General features: G+C 41.6%; 2 protein-coding genes across 6 annotated transcripts; one reads left to right on the forward strand and one right to left on the reverse strand.

The window, feature by feature from the left end:
• The first annotated feature begins 1,704 nt into the window (after positions 1-1,704).
• LOC307159473 (uncharacterized protein) lies at positions 1,705-9,100 on the forward strand. Of its 3 annotated transcripts, none has more exons than XM_079872877.1 (4): positions 1,705-1,839; positions 2,912-3,051; positions 3,723-3,830; positions 8,298-9,089. In XM_079872877.1, exons 1-4 carry the CDS (start codon positions 1,755-1,757, stop codon positions 8,463-8,465), a joined length of 501 nt encoding a protein of 166 aa, XP_079729003.1. In that variant the 5' UTR covers positions 1,705-1,754; the 3' UTR covers positions 8,466-9,089. The 3 variants fall into 3 exon arrangements, with proteins under 3 accessions (XP_079729003.1, XP_079729004.1, XP_079729005.1); XM_079872878.1 differs by having other exon boundaries at positions 1,721-1,839; positions 2,836-3,051; positions 8,298-9,100; XM_079872879.1 differs by lacking the exon at positions 1,705-1,839 and adding an exon at positions 2,474-2,492.
• An 8,441-nt stretch (positions 9,101-17,541) lies between these two features.
• On the reverse strand, positions 17,542-23,238 carry LOC307159604 (inactive phospholipid phosphatase 7). Of its 3 annotated transcripts, XR_013821417.1 has the most exons (5): positions 23,052-23,238; positions 22,470-22,506; positions 21,690-22,174; positions 19,194-19,651; positions 17,542-18,994 (listed from the first exon to the last, which is right to left on the reverse strand). XR_013821417.1 is itself a non-coding variant. In XM_079873076.1 (4 exons), the coding sequence occupies exons 3-4, from the start codon at positions 22,129-22,131 to the stop codon at positions 19,278-19,280; spliced, it is 816 nt and encodes a 271-aa protein (XP_079729202.1). In that variant the 5' UTR covers positions 22,132-22,174; positions 22,466-22,506; positions 23,052-23,216; the 3' UTR covers positions 17,543-19,277. The 3 variants fall into 3 exon arrangements, 2 of the variants coding, with proteins under 2 accessions (XP_079729202.1, XP_079729201.1); XM_079873076.1 differs by having other exon boundaries at positions 17,543-19,651; positions 22,466-22,506; positions 23,052-23,216; XM_079873075.1 differs by having other exon boundaries at positions 17,549-19,651; positions 23,052-23,225.
• Positions 23,239-23,634: the final 396 nt, after the last annotated feature.

The following is a 23,634-nucleotide window of genomic DNA, read 5'->3' on the forward strand; positions in this document are numbered from 1 at the left end:
TGCTTTGAGTTCCAGGTGTTCGGTCTCGTCAGTCACAGCAATAAACAACCTTTCTGTCACAATCAGGGTCCAAAAGAGTTGCTTTATTGTAGATGTTGCTGTCTCACAGGGATCATGATTGAAATACGAAGTCTTGTTTTGCCAGATCTCCGTCACACTACGGCTGTACAGAACTATGACATCATCAGCACACGTTCATGCATTCATCGGTCTTTGATATTGGAGCATTAATGCGACTCTGGGTCAATTGTTGCACATTTGAAATGCCTTTTTAAATGATTTCTCCAGTGCTTATGGTTATTTCAGAGGGTCATTTGCTTCTTGATTGCTGAATATCTGTACAGACTCATTATTGCCCTTTGGCTTCTTTTGTTAGACTTGTATTTAAAGGGCCAGTGATGGATTTACTCACTTTTATGTTTATTTTTAGGGGTCTGTTTTTTTTTTTTCCTGCAGATATTTATCACTCAGTGTTGTTTATCCTATTAAATGTGTGACCATATTTGCCCTTTTATTGGAAAATGATCTCAACAAGAGAGAAATAAAGCAGATTGTGCTTTTTTCAAAGACGGATCGTTGTTTGTATTCCCATCATCCCGTGTGCAGTTACTGAACTGAAATCCCAGCTTTCCACTGAATGAATGGCTTTTATAATTCTATATAGACCAATGCAACTACCTATAGTAAAAATATATGTAGGGAAACATCTATGAACATTTTTTTATGGTGATGTAAACGAATACAATTTCATTGATTGAAAGTGTTTTAATTGATTCACAGAAATGAATCAAACTTCCCATCTCTAGTTCTGTTTAATCCAGCAGATTCGTGAAGTAATGGCGTTAAAAGGAAGCTAACAAATTTCACTTGTTTCATTACTGTATGAATCAGCGTTTTGAACGAATCTCTTGAATGAATGATTCAATGCCTCATAAAAACTTCACTTGTTTTACCACTGGATGAATCCGCGTTTATGGACAAATCTCTTGAATGACTCACTCATAAAGATTTGTTTCATTACGGGATAAATTGCGTTTTTAACTAATCTCTTGAATGAATGATTCAATGACTCACTCAAAAAGTTTTGTTTGATTACTGAATGAATCTGCGTTGTTTTAATGAATATTGAATGATTCAATGACTCGAAGCGGCGCTGTGCGGGTTTGAATCGAGATCGCGATCTTTAAACGATTAATCATGCCGCTGTATTCAGAATCAGCAGCCATCTACCAAATCATTTCAAATCAAACATAAAATTTGATTCGTATTATAAACTTTATTTCGCACAAATAACGATTATTAAAAACTAGATTCAAGTTTGTTCCCGCCAAAGTTCAGTCGAGCAACGGTTGAGTTTCTCGATCTCGACTCCGAACACTTAAAGGGACAGTTCACCCAAAAATACCAGTTCTGTCACACTGTTCTAAACCTGCGAGGTTTTCTGTTAAACACAAAGAAGATATTTTGAAGAATATTGTTGGTAACCAGACAGTATTTTTCCCCTACTATAGTGAACTGAAAAAAATGAACTGAACTCCAAAACTTATTTTTTTTAGATCAAATCCCAGACCTAAAAAATAATGTTGGTTTTTATGGTCATCTTTGTTAGTTACCTGCATTACACATGAGATTTACATTTTTACATTTGGCAGATGCTTTTATCCCGAGCAACACACACACACACACACACACACACACACACACAATTGCAAAGATCTACACACACATTGTGTGTGTGTGTTAGTGGTCTGGTGATGACGTGGCTCGGAGAGTGTATTCCGCGCAGTTTCCCCGTGAGCTCCAGATCTACAGAAGAGAAGCAGAAGAGATCGAGGAACAGTGAGTATCTGTATTCAACACCAGTGGACGAGGCGAACTTTAGACGCGAGTTCGTGTGTGTGTGTGTGTGTGTGTGCGCGCGCATTTCTGAAAAGCATAACTTACACAGTCTCCTCTGATAACAGATCACTCTAACTGTAATGTGGACTCATGCATTTTCTGTAAAGTTGCTTTGAAACGATTTGCATTGTGAAAAGCGCTATACAAATATAATGTGAAGTGTGTGTGTGTGCGTGTGTGTCGGGCAGGTCTGATCTCGTTGTCGTGTGCGTTCGTGAATTCCTCATGATTCTTTAGTGTGATTTTAGTTTTCTTTGGCGAATCTTCATGTTTTGCGCTGGGTTTACTCTGTTATGGATAGTTGGAAAAGTTTGATACAATTTTCACGCAGAAACTGCCAGAAGATTTCACTAATAAGTACAAAGAAACGACAAGTTGCCTAACATGAAGGTTTAAAGTAGAATGACTGAAACTATTTCTTAAAACAAGGCTACTAATCTTTACAACTTCGAAATGTGTGTTTTCACCGTGTGATGCTAACAGCTCGATGATGTTACTGCTCATATAAACACTGATAGGCTAACACTCACACACTGCTATTCAGAACAAAGGAATCACACTCATATTGTGCAGTTTTAACAGCAGTGTGTGATGTATGTGGATGCATGAATAAAAAAATGTAATTGCATCATTTTTTTTATCTCAAACAGCAACAGTGTCGGTCCAGGTCCGGCCCACATCTGGTGTGCGTGGAATGCAAATGTTCCAGACGTGGGCCGGATCTGGGCCGACACTGTTGCTGAGCTGTGAGATAAAAAGATGTAATAATTTGTTTTATTTTGTGGGAGAAACAAGCTCATGTGATGTAAGGTCATGTGTTATAGTTTACTCATTGGTCATGTGACACATTTACAGCGCAAATGTGGCAGCAGTGATTGACAGAACCATGAAAACAGTGATGATGATGATGATGATGATGCATATGTTATTTTGCAGTTGTGCAATGGTACGATTGGCAGCTGAAAGCATAATCAAACAAGCCAAATGACAGGGGTGTGTGTGTGTGTGTCAGGAATGTCCAGCAGACACACTCCGAGGGCTGATGAAGGTCTGATGATGATGCAGGAGCTCGAGGACAGACTCCGGGAACACACGGATAAACTGGAGCACATCCGACTGTCCACCATGGAGCTGCGGGACACACTCTCAGGGGTGTGTGTGTGTGTGTGTGTGTGTGTACTTGTACAACTATCTTTGTGAGGACCAGTTTGAGTGTTAGACCAGTGGAGTGAGGACAGAGAGAGTAAAGTGAGGACATGTTGGCCGGTCCTCAGTCTCTGAGAGCCTTTAAAGGCTGTTTGAGGGTCAACACTTGGTTTTAGGGTTAAGGTTATAATGAGGTCAAGGGTCGGTTTAGGGTCAAGGGTTGGGTTAGGCACTTAGTTGTGATGGGTAAGGTTAGGATAAGCGGCTAGAGATTGCATTGTGTCAATGAATGTCCTCATAAAGATAGATGTACAGTGTGTGTGTGTGTGTGTGTGTTCCTCACAGAAGGACGAGGGTGATGTGCAGGAGTGTATCTCTGAGCGTGTGTGTGTGTGTGTGTTCCTCACAGAAGGAAGAGGGTGATGTGCAGGAGTGTATCTCTGAGCGTGTGTGTGTGTGTGTGTGTGTGTGTGTGTGTTCCTCACAGAAGGACGAGGGTGATGTGCAGGAGTGTATCTCTGAGCGTGTGTGTGTGTTCCTCACAGAAGGACGAGGGTGATGTGCAGGAGTGTATCTCTGAGCGTGTGTGTGTGTGTGTGTTCCTCACAGAAGGACGAGGGTGATGTGCAGGAGTGTATCTCTGAGCGTGTGTGTGTGTGTGTGTGTGTTCCTCACAGAAGGACGAGGGTGATGTGCAGGAGTGTATCTCTGAGCACGTGCAGTGGCTCGTTCAGCTGAGCGATCGCCTGGAGAATCTACAGATGAACACGTCTGTGTTTGTGCAGGTCGGCGACTCAAACTCTCCATCATATCACACCAGTTTCTTGTTTAGTTTTGTCTGCTTTCCAGTACAAATATCTAAACGTTCTTACATCACGATACATTTCTTTGAGAAGCAAAATTACATTATATTTATTATTGTTTTCTGACTTATTTATTATTTTTTGAACAACAAAATATCTGCCGATGGGGTCCATCCATCCATCCATCTTCCTCCGCTCATCCGGGGCCGGGTCGCGGGGGCAGCAGTCTAAGCAGAGATGCCCAGACTTCCCTCTCCCTAGACACTTCCTCCAGCTCTTCCGGGGGGACGCCGAGGCGTTCCCAGGCCAGCCGGGAGACATAGTCTCTCCAGCGTGACCTAGGTCTTCCCCGGGGTCTCCTCCCAGTGGGACGCGCCCGGAACACCCTCCCAGGAAGGCGTCCAGGAGGCATCCGGAACAGATGCCCGGGCCACCTCAGCTGACCCCTCTCGATGTGGAGGAGCAGCGGCTCTACTCTGAGCTCCTCCCGAGTGACCGAGCTTCTCACCCTATCTCTAAGGGATCGCCCAGCCACCCTGCGGAGAAAGCTCATTTCGGCCGCCTGTATCCGGGATCTTGTCCTTTCGGTCATGACCCACAGCTCATGACCATAGGTGAGAGTAGGAACGTAGATTAACCGGTAAATCGAGAGCTTCGCCTTGTGGCTCAGCTCTTTCTTCACCACGACAGACCGGCACATCGACCGCATTACTGCAGAAGCTGCACCGATCCGTCTGTCAATCTCCCGTTCCATCCCTCCCTCACTCGTGAACAAAACCCCAAGATACTTAAGCTCCTCCACTTGAGGCAGGAACTCTCCACCAACCTGAAGTGGGCATGTCACCCTTTTCCGACTGAGGACCATGGCCTCGGATTTGGAGGTGCTGATTCTCATCCCAGCCGCTTCACACTCGGCTGCAAACCGTCCCAGTGCATGTTGAAGGTCCCGGTTTGATGAAGCCAACACGACAACATCATCAGCAAAGAGCAGAAATGAAATCGTGTGGTCCCCAAACCTGACCCCCTCCGGCCCCTGGCTGCGCCTAGAAATTCTGTACATAAAAATTATGAACAGAACCAGCGACAAAGGGCAGCCCTGCCGGAGTCCAACACGCACCGAGAACAAGTCTGACTTACTGCCGGCAATGCGAACCAAGCTCCTGCTCCGGTCGTACAGGGACCGGACAGCCCTTAGTAAAGGACCCCGGACCCCATACTCCCGGAGCACCCCCCACAGGCCGCCGCGAGGGACACAGTCGAATGCCTTCTCCAAATCCACAAAGCACATGTGGACTGGTTGGGCAAACTCCCATATGAACCCTCCAGCACCCTGTAGAGGGTATAGAGCTGGTCCAGTGTTCCACGGCCTGGACGAAAACCGCACTGTTCTTCCTGAATCCGAGGTTCTACTATCGGCCGTATTCTCCTCTCCAGTACCCTGGCATAGACTTTCCCAGGGAGGCTGAGAAGTGTGATCCCCCTGTAGTTGGAACACACCCTCCGGTCCCCCTTCTTAAAAAGAGGGACCACCACCCCGGTCTGCCAGTCCAAAGGCACTGTCCCCGACCGCCACGCGATGCTGCAGAGGCGTGTCAGCCAAGACAGCCCCACAACATCCAGAGACTTGAGGTACTCAGGGCGGATCTCATCCACCCCCGGTGCCTTGCCACCGAGGAGTTTCTTGACTACCTCGGTGACTTCAGCCCGGGTGATGGAAGTATTCCTTCCACCGTCCAACAACATCCCCAGTTGAGGTCAACAGCTCCCCACCTCTACTGTAGACAGTGTTGGTAGGGCACTGCTTCCCGCTCCTGAGGCGCCGGACGGTTTGCCAGAATCTCTTCGAGGCCAAGCCGATAGTCCTTCTCCATGGCCTCACCGAACTCCTCCCAGGCCCGAGTTTTTGCCTCCACAACCACCCGGGCTGCAGTTCGCTTGGCCTGCCGGTACCCGTCAGCCGCCTCAGGAGTCCCACAAGCCAACCAGGCCCGATAGGACTTCTTCTTCAGCTTGACGGCATCCCTTACTTCCGGTGTCCACCACCGAGTTCGGGGATTGCCGCCTCGACAGGCACCGGAGACCTTACGGCCACAGCTCCGAGTGGCCGCGTCGACACTGGAGGTGGAGAACATGGTCCACTCGGACTCAATATCTCCAGACTCCCTCGGGATCCGGTCGAAACTCCGCTGGAGGTGGGAGTTGAAGATCTCTCTGACAGGAGACTCGGCCAAACGTTCCCAGCAGACCCTCACAGTACGCTTGGGTCTGCCGAGTCTGTCCAGCTTCCTCCCCCGCCATCGGATCCAACTCACCACCAGGTGGTGATCAGTTGACAGCTCCACCCCTCTCTTCACCCGAGTGTCCAAGACATACGGCCGCAGGTCAGATGAGACGACCACAAAGTCGATCATTGACCTACGGCCTAGGGTGTCCTGGTGCCATGTGCACTGATGGACACCCTTATGCTTGAACATGGTGTTCGTTATGGACAAACTGTAACTAGCACAGAAGTCCAATAACAGAACACCACTCGGGTTCAGATCAGGGGGGCCGTTCCTCCCAATCACGCCCCTCCAGGTGTCACTGTCGCTGCCCACGTGGGCATTGAAGTCCCCCAGTAGCACGACGGAGTCCCCAGTTGGAGCACTTTCCAGCACCCCTCCCAGAGACCCCAAGAAGGCCGGGTACTCTGCACTGCCATTTGGCCTGTAGGCACACACGACAGTGAGAGACCTATCCCTGACCCGTAGGCGCAGGGAAACGACCCTCTCGTTCACCGGGGTGAACTCCAACACATGGCGGCTGAGCTGGGGGGCTATAAGCAAACCCACACCAGCCCGCCGCCTCTCACCATGGGCAACTCCAGAGTGGTAAAGAGTCCATCCTCTCTCGAGGAGTGTGGTTCCAGAGCCCAAGCCGTGCGTGGAGGTGATTCCGACTATCTCTAGTCGGAACCTCTCAACCTCTCGCACAAGCTCAGGCTCTTTCCCCGCCAGCGAGGTGACGTTCCACGTCCCTAGAGCTAGCTTCCGTGTCCAGGGATCGGGTTGTCGAGGCCCCCGCCTTCGACTTCCGCCCGATCCTCTCAGCACCGGCCCCTTATGGTCCCTCCTGCAGGTGGTGAGCCCACGGGAAGGCTGCCCCACTTCGCTCCTTCGGGCTGAGCCCGACCGGACCCCGTGGGGGGAGGCCCGGCCACCAGACGATCGCATACAAGCCCCAACCCCGGGCCTGGCTCCAGGGTGGGGCCCCGGCTGCGCCATACTGGGCGACGTCACGGTCCTCGTTTTAATTTTTCTCATAAGGGGTTTTTGAACCGCTCTTAGTCTGACCCGTCGCCTAGGACCTGTTTGCCTTGGGAGACCCTACCAAGGGCATATAGCCCCGGACAACATAGCTCCTAGGGTCATTCGGGTACTCAAACCCCTCCACCACGTTAAGGTGGCAGTTCAAGGAGGGGTCTGCCGATGGGGTACGAAAAAAAATCTTGTTTTCCCTTTGAATTAAGTTTAATATAAAATTAAACTTATAATTCATGTTCGCTGTACAGCAGTGTGTCGTGTGTGTATTGGCAGTATTCTCCATCAGATCTATTCCTCCAAAACCAAACACATAACATTGTCGTACGCATTTGTACAGAAAACAAGACAAAATAAAATTTTATTTAGAAGCAAAATTTGAAGAATCTATAAATTTTTTATTTATTTTTTATTTTTGTTAAAGTCTCCCTGTAGTCAAAAAATGTATCCCTTAAAACTCATCTTTGATCACCAAAATTACATATTTAAACGTTTATTCCTTGAAAAAAATGTCTTTATGATGTAAAATATCTTGAATGTAACTCGACACCCTTGCCTCATTTAGTATGGGCGGTTCTTTGAATATGCAAATGAGCCCCGCCTCCACTCACTCACTCAGCTCAGAGATCCACTGGTTGACGATCACACGTTGATCTGATTGGTTACAAGGTAGTTTGTGACGTCAGAAACACCAGCGATTTCAAAGTGTGTTTTTGAGACTGTCTTTGGTTCACTGCAGTTTTAAGGAGGAAATACTCAGCAATGGTGTCGACTTATGAACTTACACATGCTTTGTCTTAAAGCAGTTTAAAAACACCACATAAACTACATTAAAAGCTGGATTTCCACCACAGGGGGACTTTGATATTTTAGGTCCTTTAGCAACTCCAGTAAATGTATCTTGAGATTATTTGTACTGGGAAAACAAGACATCAATACTAAGAATGAAACTCGTTTTGTTTTCATTTGCGATTCATTTGTACAGCACTTTTCACTCACATTCATCTCAACGGCAGCCGCTCGACTGGCGCAAGAGTGTTATTTTGTTATGATCAGGAATGAGCCAATCATCTGAGCTGTAAATGTCATGTGACTTGTCTCGTATTGTAATTGCCATGATAATTTATGATTTTTGTTGTTATTCGCGCAGATGAACGCCAAACCCCGCAGTTTTAGAGGGAAACAGCAGGGGCTCCGAGGCTCCGCCCACTGGGGCCGCTCACATGTGACCGATGACGTCCAATCAGAATACGGCTGGTCTCCGGTGCGCACCCGACGCAACAGTGACGCTGCGTCTGAGATGTCGTGTGCGTGGTAGACTTACACTCGTCTCATCATTACTCCTCGTTTACTACCATTTGTACTTTTATATATCTGTTTTTATTATGGTAAGGACCCATTGGTTAGGGTTTAATATTCAACAATATTATTGATCTCCTGCATTGACAGCAGTATATGAGAACTGAACTGAGCTGGACGATGAAATTGATCATTTATCAAATTTATCAAACACGGTTTTCTCCAGCGCGGATATATACAGTATATAAATGAACTAAATTAATAACTTTTTTACAGCAGAAATGAACCATCACTGAACTTAATTAAGCTGGACTGATTTCCATTATATCCCTGTTATCTCTGTAAAGCTGCTTTGAAACACTCTGTAGTGTAAAAAGTGCTATATATAAATAAAGGTGAGTTGACTTTACTAGTTCATGTTATTTCATGCATATAAACTAACAATGAGAAATATATATCTGCTAACATTAGTTAAGAAAAATGCTGTTGTTGATGTCGTGTGCGTGGTAGACTTACACTCGTCTCATTATTACTCCTTGTTTACTTTCATCTGTACTTTTCCAGTCTAGAAAAATAAAGTGGAGGTTTGGAGTGACATGACGACAGAATGATCATTGTTGAGTGAACTGTCCCTTTAAATTGTGTAAAGCAGGGGTGTCAAACTCAGTTCCTGGAGGGCCACAGCCCTGCAGAGTTTAGCTTTAACCCTAATTAAACACACCTGATCAGCTAATCAAGTCCTTCAGGCTTATTTGAAAACTGCAGGTGTGTGTGTGTTGAAGCAGGGTTGGAACAAAAATGTGTAGGGCTGTGGCCCTCCAGGAACTGAGTTTGACACCTGTGGTGTAAAGGCTCGTTCACATCAGGGACGATAATGATAACAATAAAGATATAGTTCTAAACATCATTCTAAACATAAAAGAATAGCAGAGTCCAGAACTATAGCGATAACAGCACAGAGAAACCATATCGCTGGAATCACTCTTAGATCGTTTTATTTTTCAGCTGATGAACCATAGAAACATCGGCAGCCAATCAGAAAGAGCCCAAACATTTTAAAAACATCGGCAGCCAATCAGAAAGAGCGCAAACATTTTAAAAACATCGGCAGCCAATCAGAAAGAGCGCAAACATTATAAAAACATCGGCAGCCAATCAGAAAAAGAGCAAACATTACAAAAACATCGGCAGCCAATCAGAAAGAGCGCAAGCATTTTAAAAACATCAGCAGCCAATCAGAAAGAACGCAAACATTTTAAAAACATCAGCTGTCAATCAGAAAGAACGCAAACATTTTAAAAACATCGGCTGCCAATCAGAAAGAACGCAAACATTTTAAAAACATTGGCTGCCAATCAGAAAGAGCACAAACCTTTTAAAAATATCAGCAGCCAATCAGAAAGAGCGCAAACCTTTTAAAAACATCGGCTGCCAATCAGAAAGAGCGCAAACATTTTAAAAACATCGCCAGCCTATCAGAAAGAGCGCAAACCTTTTAAAAACATCGGCAGCCAATCAGAAAGAACGCAAACATTTTAAAAACATCGGCTGCCAATCAGAAAGAGCGCAAACCTTTTAAAAACATCGGCAGCCAATCAGAAAGAGCGCAAACCTTTTAAAAACATCGGCAGCCAATCAGAAAGAACGCAAACATTTTAAAAACATCGGCTACCAATCAGAAAGAGCGCAAACCTTTTAAAAACATCAGCTGTCAATCAGAAAGAACGCAAACCTTTTAAAAACATCGGCAGCCAATCAGAAAGAGCGCAGACATTTTAAAAACATCGGCAGCCAATCAGAAAGAGCGCAAGCATTTTAAAAACATTGGCAGCCAATCAGAAAGAGCGCAAATATTATAAAAACATCGGCAGCCAATCAGAAAAAGAGCAAACATTACAAAAACATCGGCAGCCAATCAGAAAGAGCGCAAGCATTTTAAAAACATCAGCAGCCAATCAGAAAGAACGCAAACATTTTAAAAACATCAGCTGTCAATCAGAAAGAGCGCAAACATTATAAAAACATCGGCAGCCAATCAGAAAAAGAGCAAACATTACAAAAACATCGGCAGCCAATCAGAAAGAGCGCAAGCATTTTAAAAACATCAGCAGCCAATCAGAAAGAACGCAAACATTTTAAAAACATCAGCTGTCAATCAGAAAGAACGCAAACATTTTAAAAACATCGGCTGCCAATCAGAAAGAACGCAAACATTTTAAAAACATTGGCTGCCAATCAGAAAGAGCACAAACCTTTTAAAAATATCAGCAGCCAATCAGAAAGAGCGCAAACCTTTTAAAAACATCGGCTGCCAATCAGAAAGAGCGCAAACATTTTAAAAACATCGCCAGCCTATCAGAAAGAGCGCAAACCTTTTAAAAACATCGGCAGCCAATCAGAAAGAACGCAAACATTTTAAAAACATCGGCTGCCAATCAGAAAGAGCGCAAACCTTTTAAAAACATCGGCAGCCAATCAGAAAGAGCGCAAACCTTTTAAAAACATCGGCAGCCAATCAGAAAGAACGCAAACATTTTAAAAACATCGGCTACCAATCAGAAAGAGCGCAAACCTTTTAAAAACATCAGCTGTCAATCAGAAAGAACGCAAACCTTTTAAAAACATCGGCAGCCAATCAGAAAGAGCGCAGACATTTTAAAAACATCGGCAGCCAATCAGAAAGAGCGCAAGCATTTTAAAAACATTGGCAGCCAATCAGAAAGAGCGCAAATATTTTAAAAACATTGGCAGCCAATCAGAAAGAGCGCAAACATTTTAAAAACATCAGCAGCCAATCAGAAAGAGCGCAGACATTTTAAAAACATCGGCAGCCAATCAGAAAGAGCGCAAACATTTTAAAAACATCAGCTGTCAATCAGAAAGAGCGCAAACATTTTAAAAACATCGGCTGCCAATCAGAAAGAGCGCAAACCTTTTAAAAACATCAGCTGTCAATCAGAAAGAGCGCAAACCTTTTAAAAACATCGGCTGCCAATCAGAAAGAACGCAAACATTTTAAAAACATCGGCTGCCAATCAGAAAGAACGCAAACATTTTAAAAACATCGGCTGCCAATCAGAAAGAGCACAAACCTTTTAAAAACATCAGCAGCCAATCAGAAAGAGCGCAAACCTTTTAAAAACATCGGCAGCCAATCAGAAAGAGCGCAGACATTTTAAAAACATCGGCAGCCAATCAGAAAGAACGCAAACATCGGCAGCCAATCAGAAAGAGCGCAAACCTTTTAAAAACATCAGCTGTCAATCAGAAAGAACGCAAACATTTTAAAAACATCGGCTGCCGATCAGAAAGAGCGCAAACCTTTTAAAAACATCGGCAGCCAATCAGAAAGAGCGCAAACATTTTTAAAACATCGGCAGCCGATCAGAAAGAACGCAAACATCGGCAGCCAATCAGAAAGAGCGCAAACATTTAAAAAACATCGGCAGCCAATCAGAAAGAGCGCAAACATTTTTAAAACATCGGCAGCCGATCAGAAAGTACGCAAACAATGGCAGCCAATCAGAAAGAACGCAAACATCGGCAGCCAATCAGAAAGAGCGCAAACATTATAAAAACATCAGCTGTCAATCAGAAAGAGCGCAAACATTTTAAAAACATCGGCAGCCAATCAGAAAGAGCGCAAACCTTTTAAAAACATCAGCTGTCAATCAAGAAAGAACGCAAAAATTTTAAAAACATCGGCTGCCGATCAGAAAGAGCGCAAACCTTTTAAAAACATCGGCAGCCAATCAGAAAGAGCGCAAACATTTTTAAAACATCGGCAGCCGATCAGAAAGAACGCAAACATCGGCAGCCAATCAGAAAGAGCGCAAACATTTAAAAAACATCGGCTGCCAATCAGAAAGAGCGCAAACATTTTAAAAACATCGGCAGCTGATCAGAAATAACGCAAACAATGGCAGCCAATCAGAAAGAACGCAAACATCAGCAGCCAATCAGAAAGAGCGCGAACATTATAAAAACATCAGCTGTCAATCAGAAAGAGCGCAAACATTTTAAAAACATCGGCAGCCAATCAGAAAGAGCGCAAACCTTTTAAAAACATCAGCTGTCAATCAAGAAAGAACGCAAACATTTTAAAAACATCGGCAGCCAATCAGAAAGAGCGCAAACCTTTTAAAAACATCAGCTGTCAATCAAGAAAGAACGCAAACATTTTAAAAACATCGGCTGCCGATCAGAAAGAGCGCAAACCTTTTAAAAACATCGGCAGCCAATCAGAAAGAGCGCAAACATTTTTAAATCATCGGCAGCCGATCAGAAAGAACGCAAACATCGGCAGCCAATCAGAAAGAGCGCAAACATTCTAAAAACATCGGCTGTCAATCAGAAAGAGCGCAAACATTTTAAAAACATCAGCTGTCAATCAGAAAGAGCGTAAACATTTTAAAAACATCAGCTGTCAATCAGAAAGAGCGCAAACATTTTAAAAACATCGGCTGCCGATCAGAAAGAGCACAAACCTTTTAAAAACATCAGCTGTCAATCAGAAAGAGCGCAAACCTTTTAAAAACATCGGCAGCCAATCAGAAAGAGCACAAACATTTTAAGGACAGAATGATAATCAGAACGATGATGTGCTGATATAGTTATCTTTATCTTTATAGTTATCGTTCTCTGTGTGAACGAGCCTTTAATATTACTATTCTCATATTTACAAACTTTTAATAATGACATAAATCTGCCATAAATAAAAACAATGTTACAAACTGATATCTGTTGCTGTATCGGTGATGATGATGATGATGATGATGATGATGATGATGCACATATTTATCACTCTCAAAGGTGCTTCAATATTTTATGTTTTAATATTCATTCTTTACTGTAATAAATTTCAAGCATCATGTTTGTTTTTGCTCTATTTTTTCTCCGTCTAAATAACGCGAGAGGAAAACGGAGGGTGTTTTCTGCGACTGCAATTAAAATACAGTTTATTAATGAGACAAAAAAATATTCAATATTTATGAGACAGAAACACACAGCTACTGTGCATGTAAAACACGGCTGTTTATATCTCTGTTCTAACTGTTTCTGTGCTAACTCAAACATGTTTTGCAATAAACTTAGATGTAATTTTTACACAATTGTTAATTATTATTAATTATATTTTCTTTATCTTTCCAGTTTTAGATTATTTGTACACTGTACTGTCATGTAATTCTGAGTTCTAGATGTTCATCATGTACAGTTACTCTTCATCTTAACTTCAAGTTAAAAAATCACATTATAACACATTATAAGTATAATATCAAGAAAACAATAACCAAAACAATATTGTTTTGTGTTACATTAACGATTTGTAATAATCGTTCTGTTTATTCAGAAGTATTTATTTCTCATCAGGTTTTCTTATCATTTAAAAAAAAAAAAAATTCTTTCAAAATAATAACTAATAATGCAGTGATGATTTTCATATTTCATGTGTTTTATTTGCTAACTGATGTTGAGTTAATCTCGTCAGTGTGTTCATATGATGAAAGCTCAGCAAACTGCAGATAATTATGAGAAAAAGTCACAATCGTGATCAAGTCAGTGAAGACAAAGGGCCCTATCTCGCACCCAGCGCAACTGACTTTGTACAGCGACGCATGTATCATTCCTATTTTGCACCCGACGCACAGCGGACTCTTCCCTCCACAGACGCACGTCGGTTAACTAAGAAATACACTTGCGCTCCCGGGGGCGGTTCAGCGCAAAGAGGAGGCGTGTTCCGGCGCAAACGTTCCCTCATGCTATTTTGCAGGTTTAGAAAACAATTCCGCCACTGACCGAAAAAAAACTAGTTTAAAGTCAGTGGCGCGTTGCGCATGTTATTCATATGCTATTTTAAGGGCTATTTTACAAGCTATTTTGCTTGCCCATAATCAATGTAGCGTGTGCACAATGCGCATACACTTTGCTGCTCTCATCTACACAGAAGCAGCGGTTTTTATTTTTGCAAATCATACATTATGACGATAGATAGATCTATATAGATAGATAGATAGATAGATAGATAGACAGTTTATTATAAAAGCATACATCTAGCTTACACATTTACCCACATTATCATACGCCTGTTTAACCGAAGCTAATCTGGGTGTGTTTCTCCATCCCCAATGTCACTTCTCTGTGTTTTACGGCCCTGACGAGAACGTCGGTCTCCTCGGCTGTGAACCGCTCCTGGCAAATCCGCCGTTATAATAGCAATCCGCCTTGGAACAAGCGCGCCTGCTCTTAAAGGGAATGTGAGATGACACTCTGATTGGTTTATTTCACGTTATGCCCAAACCACACCTATGAATAATGAAGCGACTTCAGACCAACACATTTTAGATTTGCGTCGGGCGCAAGAGTCATTTATCCCACCGGTATAATAGCAACAGCGCCCGAGATCCTCCCACAAAGTTACTTGAGTTTTGCGCTTGATACTTGTGTTTCAGATCGTTAAAATAGGGCCCAATAAGTCATAATTATGAGAGGAAACGTTAGAGTTATGGGGCTCTATCTCGCACCCAGCGCAGTTGACTTTGTACACGACGCATGTGTCATTCCTATTTTGCACCCGACGCACAGCGGACTTTTCCCTCCACAGACGCACGTCGGTAAATTAGGGAATGAACTTGCGCTCCCGGGGGCGGTTCAGGGAAAAGAGGAGGCGTGTTCCGGTGCAAACGTTCCCTGGTGCTATTTTGCAGTTTCAGAAAACAATTCCGCCACTGACCAGGAGAAACCTCGTCTAAAGTCAGTGGCGCGTTGCACATGTTATTCAGATGCTATTTTAAGGGCGCATGCTTGGCCATAATGTAGCGTGAGCACAGCGCACACACACTTTGCTTCTCTCATCTACACTCAGATGCAGCAGTTTTCATTTTTAGAAAACCATACATAATTACAAGGAACAATATTACCACACGAGGGAAATCATTGTTGTGTCCATGAAGATGTGAAAAATAGGCATAATTCTAGCTTACACATTTACCCAAATTATCATACGCCTGTTTAACCGAAGCTAATCTGGGTGTGTTTCTCCATCCCCAATGTCACTTCTCTGTGTTTTACGGCCCTGACGGGAACGTCGGTCTCCTCGGCTGTGAACCGCTCCTGGCAAATCCGCCGTTATAATAGCAATCCGCCATGGAACAAGCGCGCCTGCTCTTAAAGGCAATGTGAGATGTCGCTCTGATTGGTTTATTTCACGTTACGCCCAAACCACACCTATGAGTAATGAAGCGACTTCAGACCAACACATTTTAGATTTGCGTCGGGCGCAAGAGTCATTTATCCCGCCGGTATAATAGCAACAGCGCCCGAGATCCTCCCACAAAGTTACTTGCGTTCCGCGCTTGATACTTGCGTTTCAGACCGTTAAAATAGGGCCCATGGTGTTTTTGGTCTTTTTTTATTATCTCATAAGGATTAGTATGTCATAAGTGCGACTTCCCGAAGCCGGGTTTAAAATATCAAGACATCTTTAATTCTGAACTCAACATTACATCCAGCGCTGACCATTCACGTATAATCCTGTCCGAAACAGCCTAGAAGATGTTATAAGTAAACAGAGAAATGTGTGTGTGTGTGTGTGTGTGTGTGTGTGTGTGTGTGTGTTAGTGAGAGTGAACACTAGAGGGCACTAGAGTCAATGGAATCCCCTTGTCTGTGAGCTGAGAATATGAATGAGAATATGATAATGTTCATGAATGAGCTGTGTGTGTGTGTGTGTGTGTGTGTGTGTGTGTGTGTGTGTGTGTGTGTGTGTGTGTGTGTGTGTGTGTGTGTGTGTCTCTTGAGTGTGTGTTCTCTCGCTCTGTCTCGTCTGTCTAATGAAGTGTTTGTTCTCTTCACGTCGAGAGCATCTGGAGGATCAGGCGTTCAGGATCGTGGAGCTTCAGTCACTCACAGATGCGCTTCATTTACAGCTCCTTATCTGCATACTCAATTATGTTAATTACATTCATTATAATATCTAGGTACTACCCCTGAAGCTAACCTTAACTCATGTATTTACCTCATATCACCAGAGGTAAAGTGCGCGTGATTCTGAGGGGTTTATTACAGAATGAAACTGATCTAGATATAAATAATAAACTTGTTGAGGTGTGTTAAAGTTCATCAGTTCTCACCGGAAACCGACACACTTCCTCAGTCATTCACACGGTTTACGCAACATTACAAACTACGCTTACACTTTCTCAGTTTGTGTAAATCTACTGAGGGTTCAGAGGATTTATTTTTCCCTAAAATCTAAAATAATATCAGATTTCTCTCATTTTAAATAAATATTTATCTATCTATCTATCTATTTATATATATACCTATCTATCTGTCTATAATATTATTTCAGTTACCAGATACTTCATTCAGACATCCATATTTGTTTGTGATTATTTAATTTTTGGTGTTTATATAATTTGTTATTTGATTACTGATAAATTAAATAATGTATTATGTTGTTTAATAATAATAATTTTTTTGAATGGTATTATATAGCATATTTTATTTAATAAATCTAATTTAATCTAATAGAATTATAGGCCTAAACAACTAATATATATTTGATCTAAATCAACTATTTTAATTGTATTTATTTATATTTTCTACTCACTATATTAATGCACTGTTAAATGTTTTTGGTTATTTAATTTTTAATTTTGTATATTTTAGCTAATAAAAAATAATTTTATTTATATTAATCAAAAGTTGTATTTATATTAATATACTTAATATATTAATAAGTATTTTTTTAATTTAATCAAATTATTAATTAATTCTTAATTTCTTTAAATGTTATTATTTACAGTTTTCCTCCAGACTTTTCCCTGTTTGACAATCCCAGATTTAAAGGGACAGTTCACCCAAACATGGAGATTCATCATTTATCCTCCCTCAAGTGTCTTTGTTCTGCTGAACACAAACGAAGATATTTCGAGGAATGATGTTAATCAAGCGGTTCCCGTCCTGCCTTCCACGGAGTGTTTACTGTGTGCCGTCGACTGTTGATCACCAACATCCTTATTGTGTTCAACACAATGAGGAGAACCACTTTATCCAGCCACTAAAAGTCACCAAAGCTGATTCAAACATTGATCTGAGGATCTGAGCTCATGAAAGAGTCATTTATTTATAAAGTACAAATATGTACAGTACAGAACAAAGGCAGCTGATCTCTTGAATATTGCATGTGTCATTACAGTACTTTAACTGGTATCCCAGAAAATAAGGATTCGAAACATTCATGCATGCTCCGGATCAAATTCATCCGCATGTTCATATCGCACATAAAATAACCAGAAATGCTTGAGAAATTACAACAACAACAACAAAATATGTGTCTTTTGACTTTGGATGTTCTTCTTCTTTTCTTTCACAACGCTGTGGATGTTTTCAAAGTAAAAACAGAAAACAAAAAATACATTTGAAGTAAAATGTATAAAAAAAAATACTAAAAATGACAAAACACAACAAAATGACTACAATTTTAAATAAAATTCTAAAAGAAAACAGAATATACAAAAATAAAAAAATACATCTGAAATAAAAAATTTATAAAAACTATATAGACATTTAAAAAAAAAAGACTAAAAATGACAAATGAACAACAAAATGACTAAATCTTTAACTAAAATGAAAATAAAAGCAGAAAATACAAAAATAAAAACTAAATCGGAATTAAACATTTATAGATTATACAGACATTTTAAAAAACTACTAAGAAAAAACAAAAGAAAATGACAAAAATGAACTAAAATTCAAAATGAAAAATAAATCTCAAAATTAAAAAACTACTTAATCATATTTAAAAAAAACCTACTAAACTAAAAAAAACAAGAATGTAATGAAAATACAAGCAGAATACATCTAAACCTGAAATAAAGTTGAATGCAAACTATATACAGTATTAAAAACCATTACAGTACTTTAATTGGTATTACAGAAAATAATGATTGGAAACATTCATGCATGCTTGAGATCCTGATCATGTTCATCCGCATGTTCATATCACACACAAAATAATGCATGAGAGATTACACAAAAAAAATGTGTATTTTCTTTTCTCTCCCAATGCTGTGGATGTTTTTAACACAGACGACCAAAACTCAGGCCAGACAAAACAGGACAAAAGCACTTCTACTCTTCCGAGCAGCTTCCTCCGCCAGACGTCTCAGTTCTGCAGGAGTTAAGAAGTGAAAATGAGAGTGAGAATCCCAGCATCAGTCCTGATCCCACACACACATCGCTCTGAGGTGTGCAGGCGTTCCTGGAGCTCACAGAAGATGCCAAGCTCACGGGTTCGATTCCCAGGAGAGCCAGAACTGATACGAATGTAAATGTGTGTTCTCTTCACCTGTGTGAACTTGAGGAGAACCACTTCATACATCCACTAAAAGTCACCAAAACTGATACCAAATGCAGAAATGTGACCCTGGACCACAAAACCAGTTGAAATTGAGATGTATACATCATCTGAACGCAGAATAAATAAGCTTTACATTGATGTGTGGTTTGTCAGGATAGGACAATATTTCTCCAAGATACTGGAATCTGATGGAGCAAAAACATTGAGAAAATCTCCTTTAAAGTTGTGCATTTGTGTTGGCGATTGTGCTGCATTCACTCACAGAAATACATGTTTTATATAATTATGGTAGAAAATGTACACAATATCTTCATGATCATGATCTTTACTTAATATCCTCATGATTTTTGGCATAAAAGAAAAATCTATAATTTTGAGCCGTACAGTGTGTTGTTGCCGCAGATATCCCCGTGCGCCTCGAGACTGGAGACGTGATCCGGGGCCACAGATGAGCAGAAGTGTGTCCAGCTATCGGGCCGAGCCCCAGCTGAAGGTCCCGATGGACAGGAGCGCCCGACAGGCGCTGGACGAGACCCACACCGTCTCCATCAGCCCGGAGTGGAGGAAGCCCAGAGCGAAGCCGCAGGTCACGTCGCTCAGCCGGTTCTGGCCCAGCAGGACCCGGGACAAGCCCGCCAGCCCGGCCCACAGCACCAGCAGGACCCGCAGCGGGACGGCCAGGTCCAGGTGGGACAGCAGGAACCGGGACACCAGCGCCGCTCGGCTCGCCTGGCCCGCCGGGAACGAGTGTGTGTGCGGGAGCCCGGCACTCGAGTCCCACGGGCCCTTACGCCGGACCAGCTTCTGCACGCCGGCCACGGTCAGCAGGTCCAGGACCAGCGCTGGAGAGGAGAGAGAGAGGTGAACATGATGAATATGACAACACACAGCAGGTCCAGGACCAGCGCTGGAGAGGAGAGAGAGAGGTGAACATGCTGAATATGACAACACACAGCAGGTCCAGGACCAGCGCTGGAGAGGAGAGAGAGGTGAACATGCTGAATATGACAACACACAGCAGGTCCAGGACCAGCGCTGGAGAGGAGAGAGAGGTGAACATGCTGAATATGACAACACACAGCAGGTCCAGGACCAGCGCTGGAGAGGAGAGAGAGGTGAACATGATGAATATGACAACACACAGCAGGTCCAGGACCAGCGCTGGAGAGGAGAGAGAGGTGAACATGATGAATATGACAACACACAGCAGGTCCAGGACCAGCGCTGGAGAGGAGAGAGAGAGGTGAACATGATGAATATGACAACACACAGCAGGTCCAGGACCAGCGCTGGAGAGGAGAGAGAGGTGAACATGATGAATATGACAACACACAGCAGGTCCAGGACCAGCGCTGGAGAGGAGAGAGAGAGGTGAACATGATGAATATGACAACACACAGCAGGTCCAGGACCAGCGCTGGAGAGGAGAGAGAGAGGTGAACATGATGAATATGACAACACACAGCAGGTCCAGGACCAGCGCTGGAGAGGAGAGAGAGAGGTGAACATGATGAATATGACAACACACAGCAAAAATTATTGCAAATTAAAGTAAAAAGACAAAATGCAAAAAATAAATCTGAAATAATAATGTAACTATAGACATTAAAAAACTACTAAAAATGACAAAAACACAACACACTATTACTAATAATAAAAAACTAAATAGACATTTAAAGAACTACTAAAAATGATAAAAACATAAGAAAATTACTAAAACTTTAACGTATATGAAAGTAGTTACATAGTCATTTTGTTGTGTTTTTTTTAATGACTATGTAACTACTTTCATTTACGTTAAAGTTTTAGCCATTTTTATGTTTTTATAATTAGTAGTTCTTTAAATGGCTATAATTTTTTTCATTTCAGATTCTGTTTTATTTTCAATTTAGTTAAAATTGTAGTAATTTTATAGTTTTAGTCATTTTGTTGTGTTTTTGTCATTTTTAATAGTTTTTTAATGTCTAAAACTAGTAAAAACAGAAAATGCAAAAGTAAATCTGAAATAAAAATTAAAGACATTTAAGACTATAGACATTTTTAAAAAGCCTACTAAAATGACAAAAACAACAAAATTACTACAATTTTAACTCAAATTAAAATAAAACAGAATCTGATATCAAAAAAACTATAGACATTTAAAGAACTACTAATTATAAAAACATAAAAAATGCTAAAACGAATACAAATAAAAGTAGAAAAAAACAAAACAAAAGCTAAATCTGAAAAAAACTACAGACATTTAAAAAACTACTAAAAATGACAAAAACAAGAAAATTATTTAAATTTTAACAAAAATTCTAAATGAAAACAGAAAATACAAAAACAAAAAATAAATCTGAAATAAAAAATAATTAAAACTATATAGACATGAATTAAACTACTAAAAATGACAAAACAACAAAATTACTAAAACTTTCCTAATTACAAATGAAAAAAAAAACTAAATCAGAAAAAAATTATATATTGACTTTTTTTTAAAACTACTCAAAATTACACAAATGAACAACAAAATTATTAAAACTTTACAATGAAAATAAAAACCAAATCTGAAATTAATAAACTATATAGATATTAAAAAACTACTAAAAATGACAAAAACGCAACAAAAATTTTAAATTTAATGAAATTAATTTTTAAAAAAACTAGACATTTAAAAAAAAATCAAAAAAAAAATACACTTCACTCAAATTACTGGGAAAAAAATTATAGACTTTTTAATTAACCGAAAACAAAACCTTTTTAAAATGACAAAAACAACAAAAATACTAAAACTTTAGAATGAAAATAAAAGCTAAATCTGAAATGAATAAACTACACAGACATTAAACCCCAGGGAACGAGTAAAGCTCCGCGATAGCATAAGAGCGCGTGCGGTACCGATGAGTAGGTTGATGAGCAGCTCCTGTCCCGCCGGCGTGTGGCTCTGGCTCAGACACACCAGCGTCCCGCAGACCCATGTGACCCCGTGACCCGTCAGAGCCAGCAGGGTGACCCCCGAGCGCATGCTGGACCACGGGGACCCGGCCTGGACACACACGCTCAGGCGCTTGGACAGGCAGATGTCGACGGCTAGCAGCGAGCTCACAGCGATGCCTCTGAACGACGGGTTGAGGAGCATACAGTCTTCATCCGGCGGCTCCGCGTGTGTGTGTGTGTTCTCGCTCGCCTGGGTCGGCTGGCTCCTGGACGGGCCGGATCTCCTCCACGCTTTGCTGTGGTTCCGCGGAGGCGAGTTCAGGGACAGAAACTCGGGTCGACCCAGAACGCTAGTGCTAATGCCGCGATCTTTAGCTCTGGAGCGGCTCGGGTGCGAACGCATGGCGCGGTTTATTCCACAAGCTAATGAGCTTCAGATGTGGATTCTGGAAAACATGTTTAGACATGCATGAGGAAAGAGAATCACTGAACACTAACACTTAAACTATCACGATAATCATATATCGTCATTTAGGCTTATAAATGGATAGTTGACAAAGAGGCATGAGCTTTTTTTTGCAGCATCAACATTTTAGGTGACCAGTCACAGCTTTAGATAATTCTTTACAGTATTTGTCACAATTTTGATTTCATTGTAACTGGCCTTGCGATATGAAAATCATATAATGAATCAGTGTTTTAAATGAAATGGTTGAGTGAATGTTTCAATGACTCACTCACAGTCCCTTGTCGCCCCCTACTGGTGTAACACTGGAACCTGCAGAAAGAGGCAGTGGAAATGAAAAAAATGTTGCAATGTTTTATTTCATAACCAAATTTTTATTATTATAATTATGAATTAGTATGTCATAATTTCAACTTTTTAAAAACTTAAAATACACCCATACATATTTACACACATTGTTTTTATTTCGGTCACTGTAAAACATGCATTTTATGAAGATTTTTGGCGCATGTTTTACAAGAAAATAGCATTTCAGGGTTTCTACTTAAAACTTTCACTTTTCTATTTGTCTTGTAATTATTTCTGCCTGTTTAACCTAACCCTACCCTAACCTTTCAGCATTTTTACCATTTTAAACATACATAGTCTACAACTTGTCCCCAAAATATGGTTAAGCAGGAACACACACAAACACAATCTCAGTCCTAATAGAGCATTAATGCGGCTGAACTTTGCTGTCCAAATGCTGAAAATGTCAGAGAAAAAATTAGCGTCCTTCATAAAAAACAATAAACGAGAACAATTACTACAAGCAACCATCTCGTTGTAACAGTCCTGAAGCACATCAGCTGGCCTACCTCAGATCAGGTCTATTATGATCCCGCTCACACTCGCATCAGTTCACGCGCACAGAAACGCCATTAGACACCTTGGTTTTGGAAAACATCTTTACATAACATAATAAAGATATCGGTGTATTTGCAAGCGCTGCTTTAGCATCCATCACGGTCCGCCTCCGCCTCACTGCAAACCCACAGATACTACTATGGTGAAGGTGTGTTTTTAATCAATATTAATTAGCCACGCCCACTAGCCATGCTGATTGGCTGCCAGGCAGAAAGCTGACGAATGAAGGTTCGCCTCATGAATATAAGTTTGATCACGTGACTAGACGCTGCAAGTGACGTTTAATGCATATTAATGAGCTTTGTCTTCACCGTAGTAGGAATCGCAAATCGCACAGCATCTTTTGTCTGTGGTTGGCGTTCTCCAAGGTGCTTAAACGGGGACCATCGTTTGTTTTTATTATCTTTTACACACGAATCGCTTGATATTTCAAATATGTGTTTTTCCAGGTCATTGCGCTATTTCCATCTGAAGCATTTTACACTTTTGTATGATGTCTGAGTGCCTGAAATCCCTTTAGAATATACAAATAGA

This window comes from Squalius cephalus (assembly GCF_949319135.1).
Source record: "Squalius cephalus genome assembly, chromosome: 5".
Taxonomy (NCBI): domain Eukaryota; kingdom Metazoa; phylum Chordata; class Actinopteri; order Cypriniformes; family Leuciscidae; genus Squalius; species Squalius cephalus.

Excerpts from the sequence above, each read along its gene's own strand:
- LOC307159473 (XM_079872877.1), top strand. The coding sequence starts at position 1,755 with ATGACGTGGCTCGGAGAGTGTATTCCGCGCAGTTTCCCCGTGAGCTCC. Across the intron at positions 3,052-3,722 it reads TGCGGGACACACTCTCAGGG|AAGGACGAGGGTGATGTGCA; the intron begins GTGTGTGTGTGT and ends TGTTCCTCACAG. Across the intron at positions 3,831-8,297 it reads ACACGTCTGTGTTTGTGCAG|ATGAACGCCAAACCCCGCAG; the intron begins GTCGGCGACTCA and ends TTATTCGCGCAG.
- LOC307159604 (XM_079873076.1), bottom strand. The coding sequence starts at position 22,131 with ATGCGTTCGCACCCGAGCCGCTCCAGAGCTAAAGATCGCGGCATTAGC. Across the intron at positions 19,652-21,689 it reads GCTCATCAACCTACTCATCG|CGCTGGTCCTGGACCTGCTG; the intron begins GTACCGCACGCG and ends TCTCCTCTCCAG.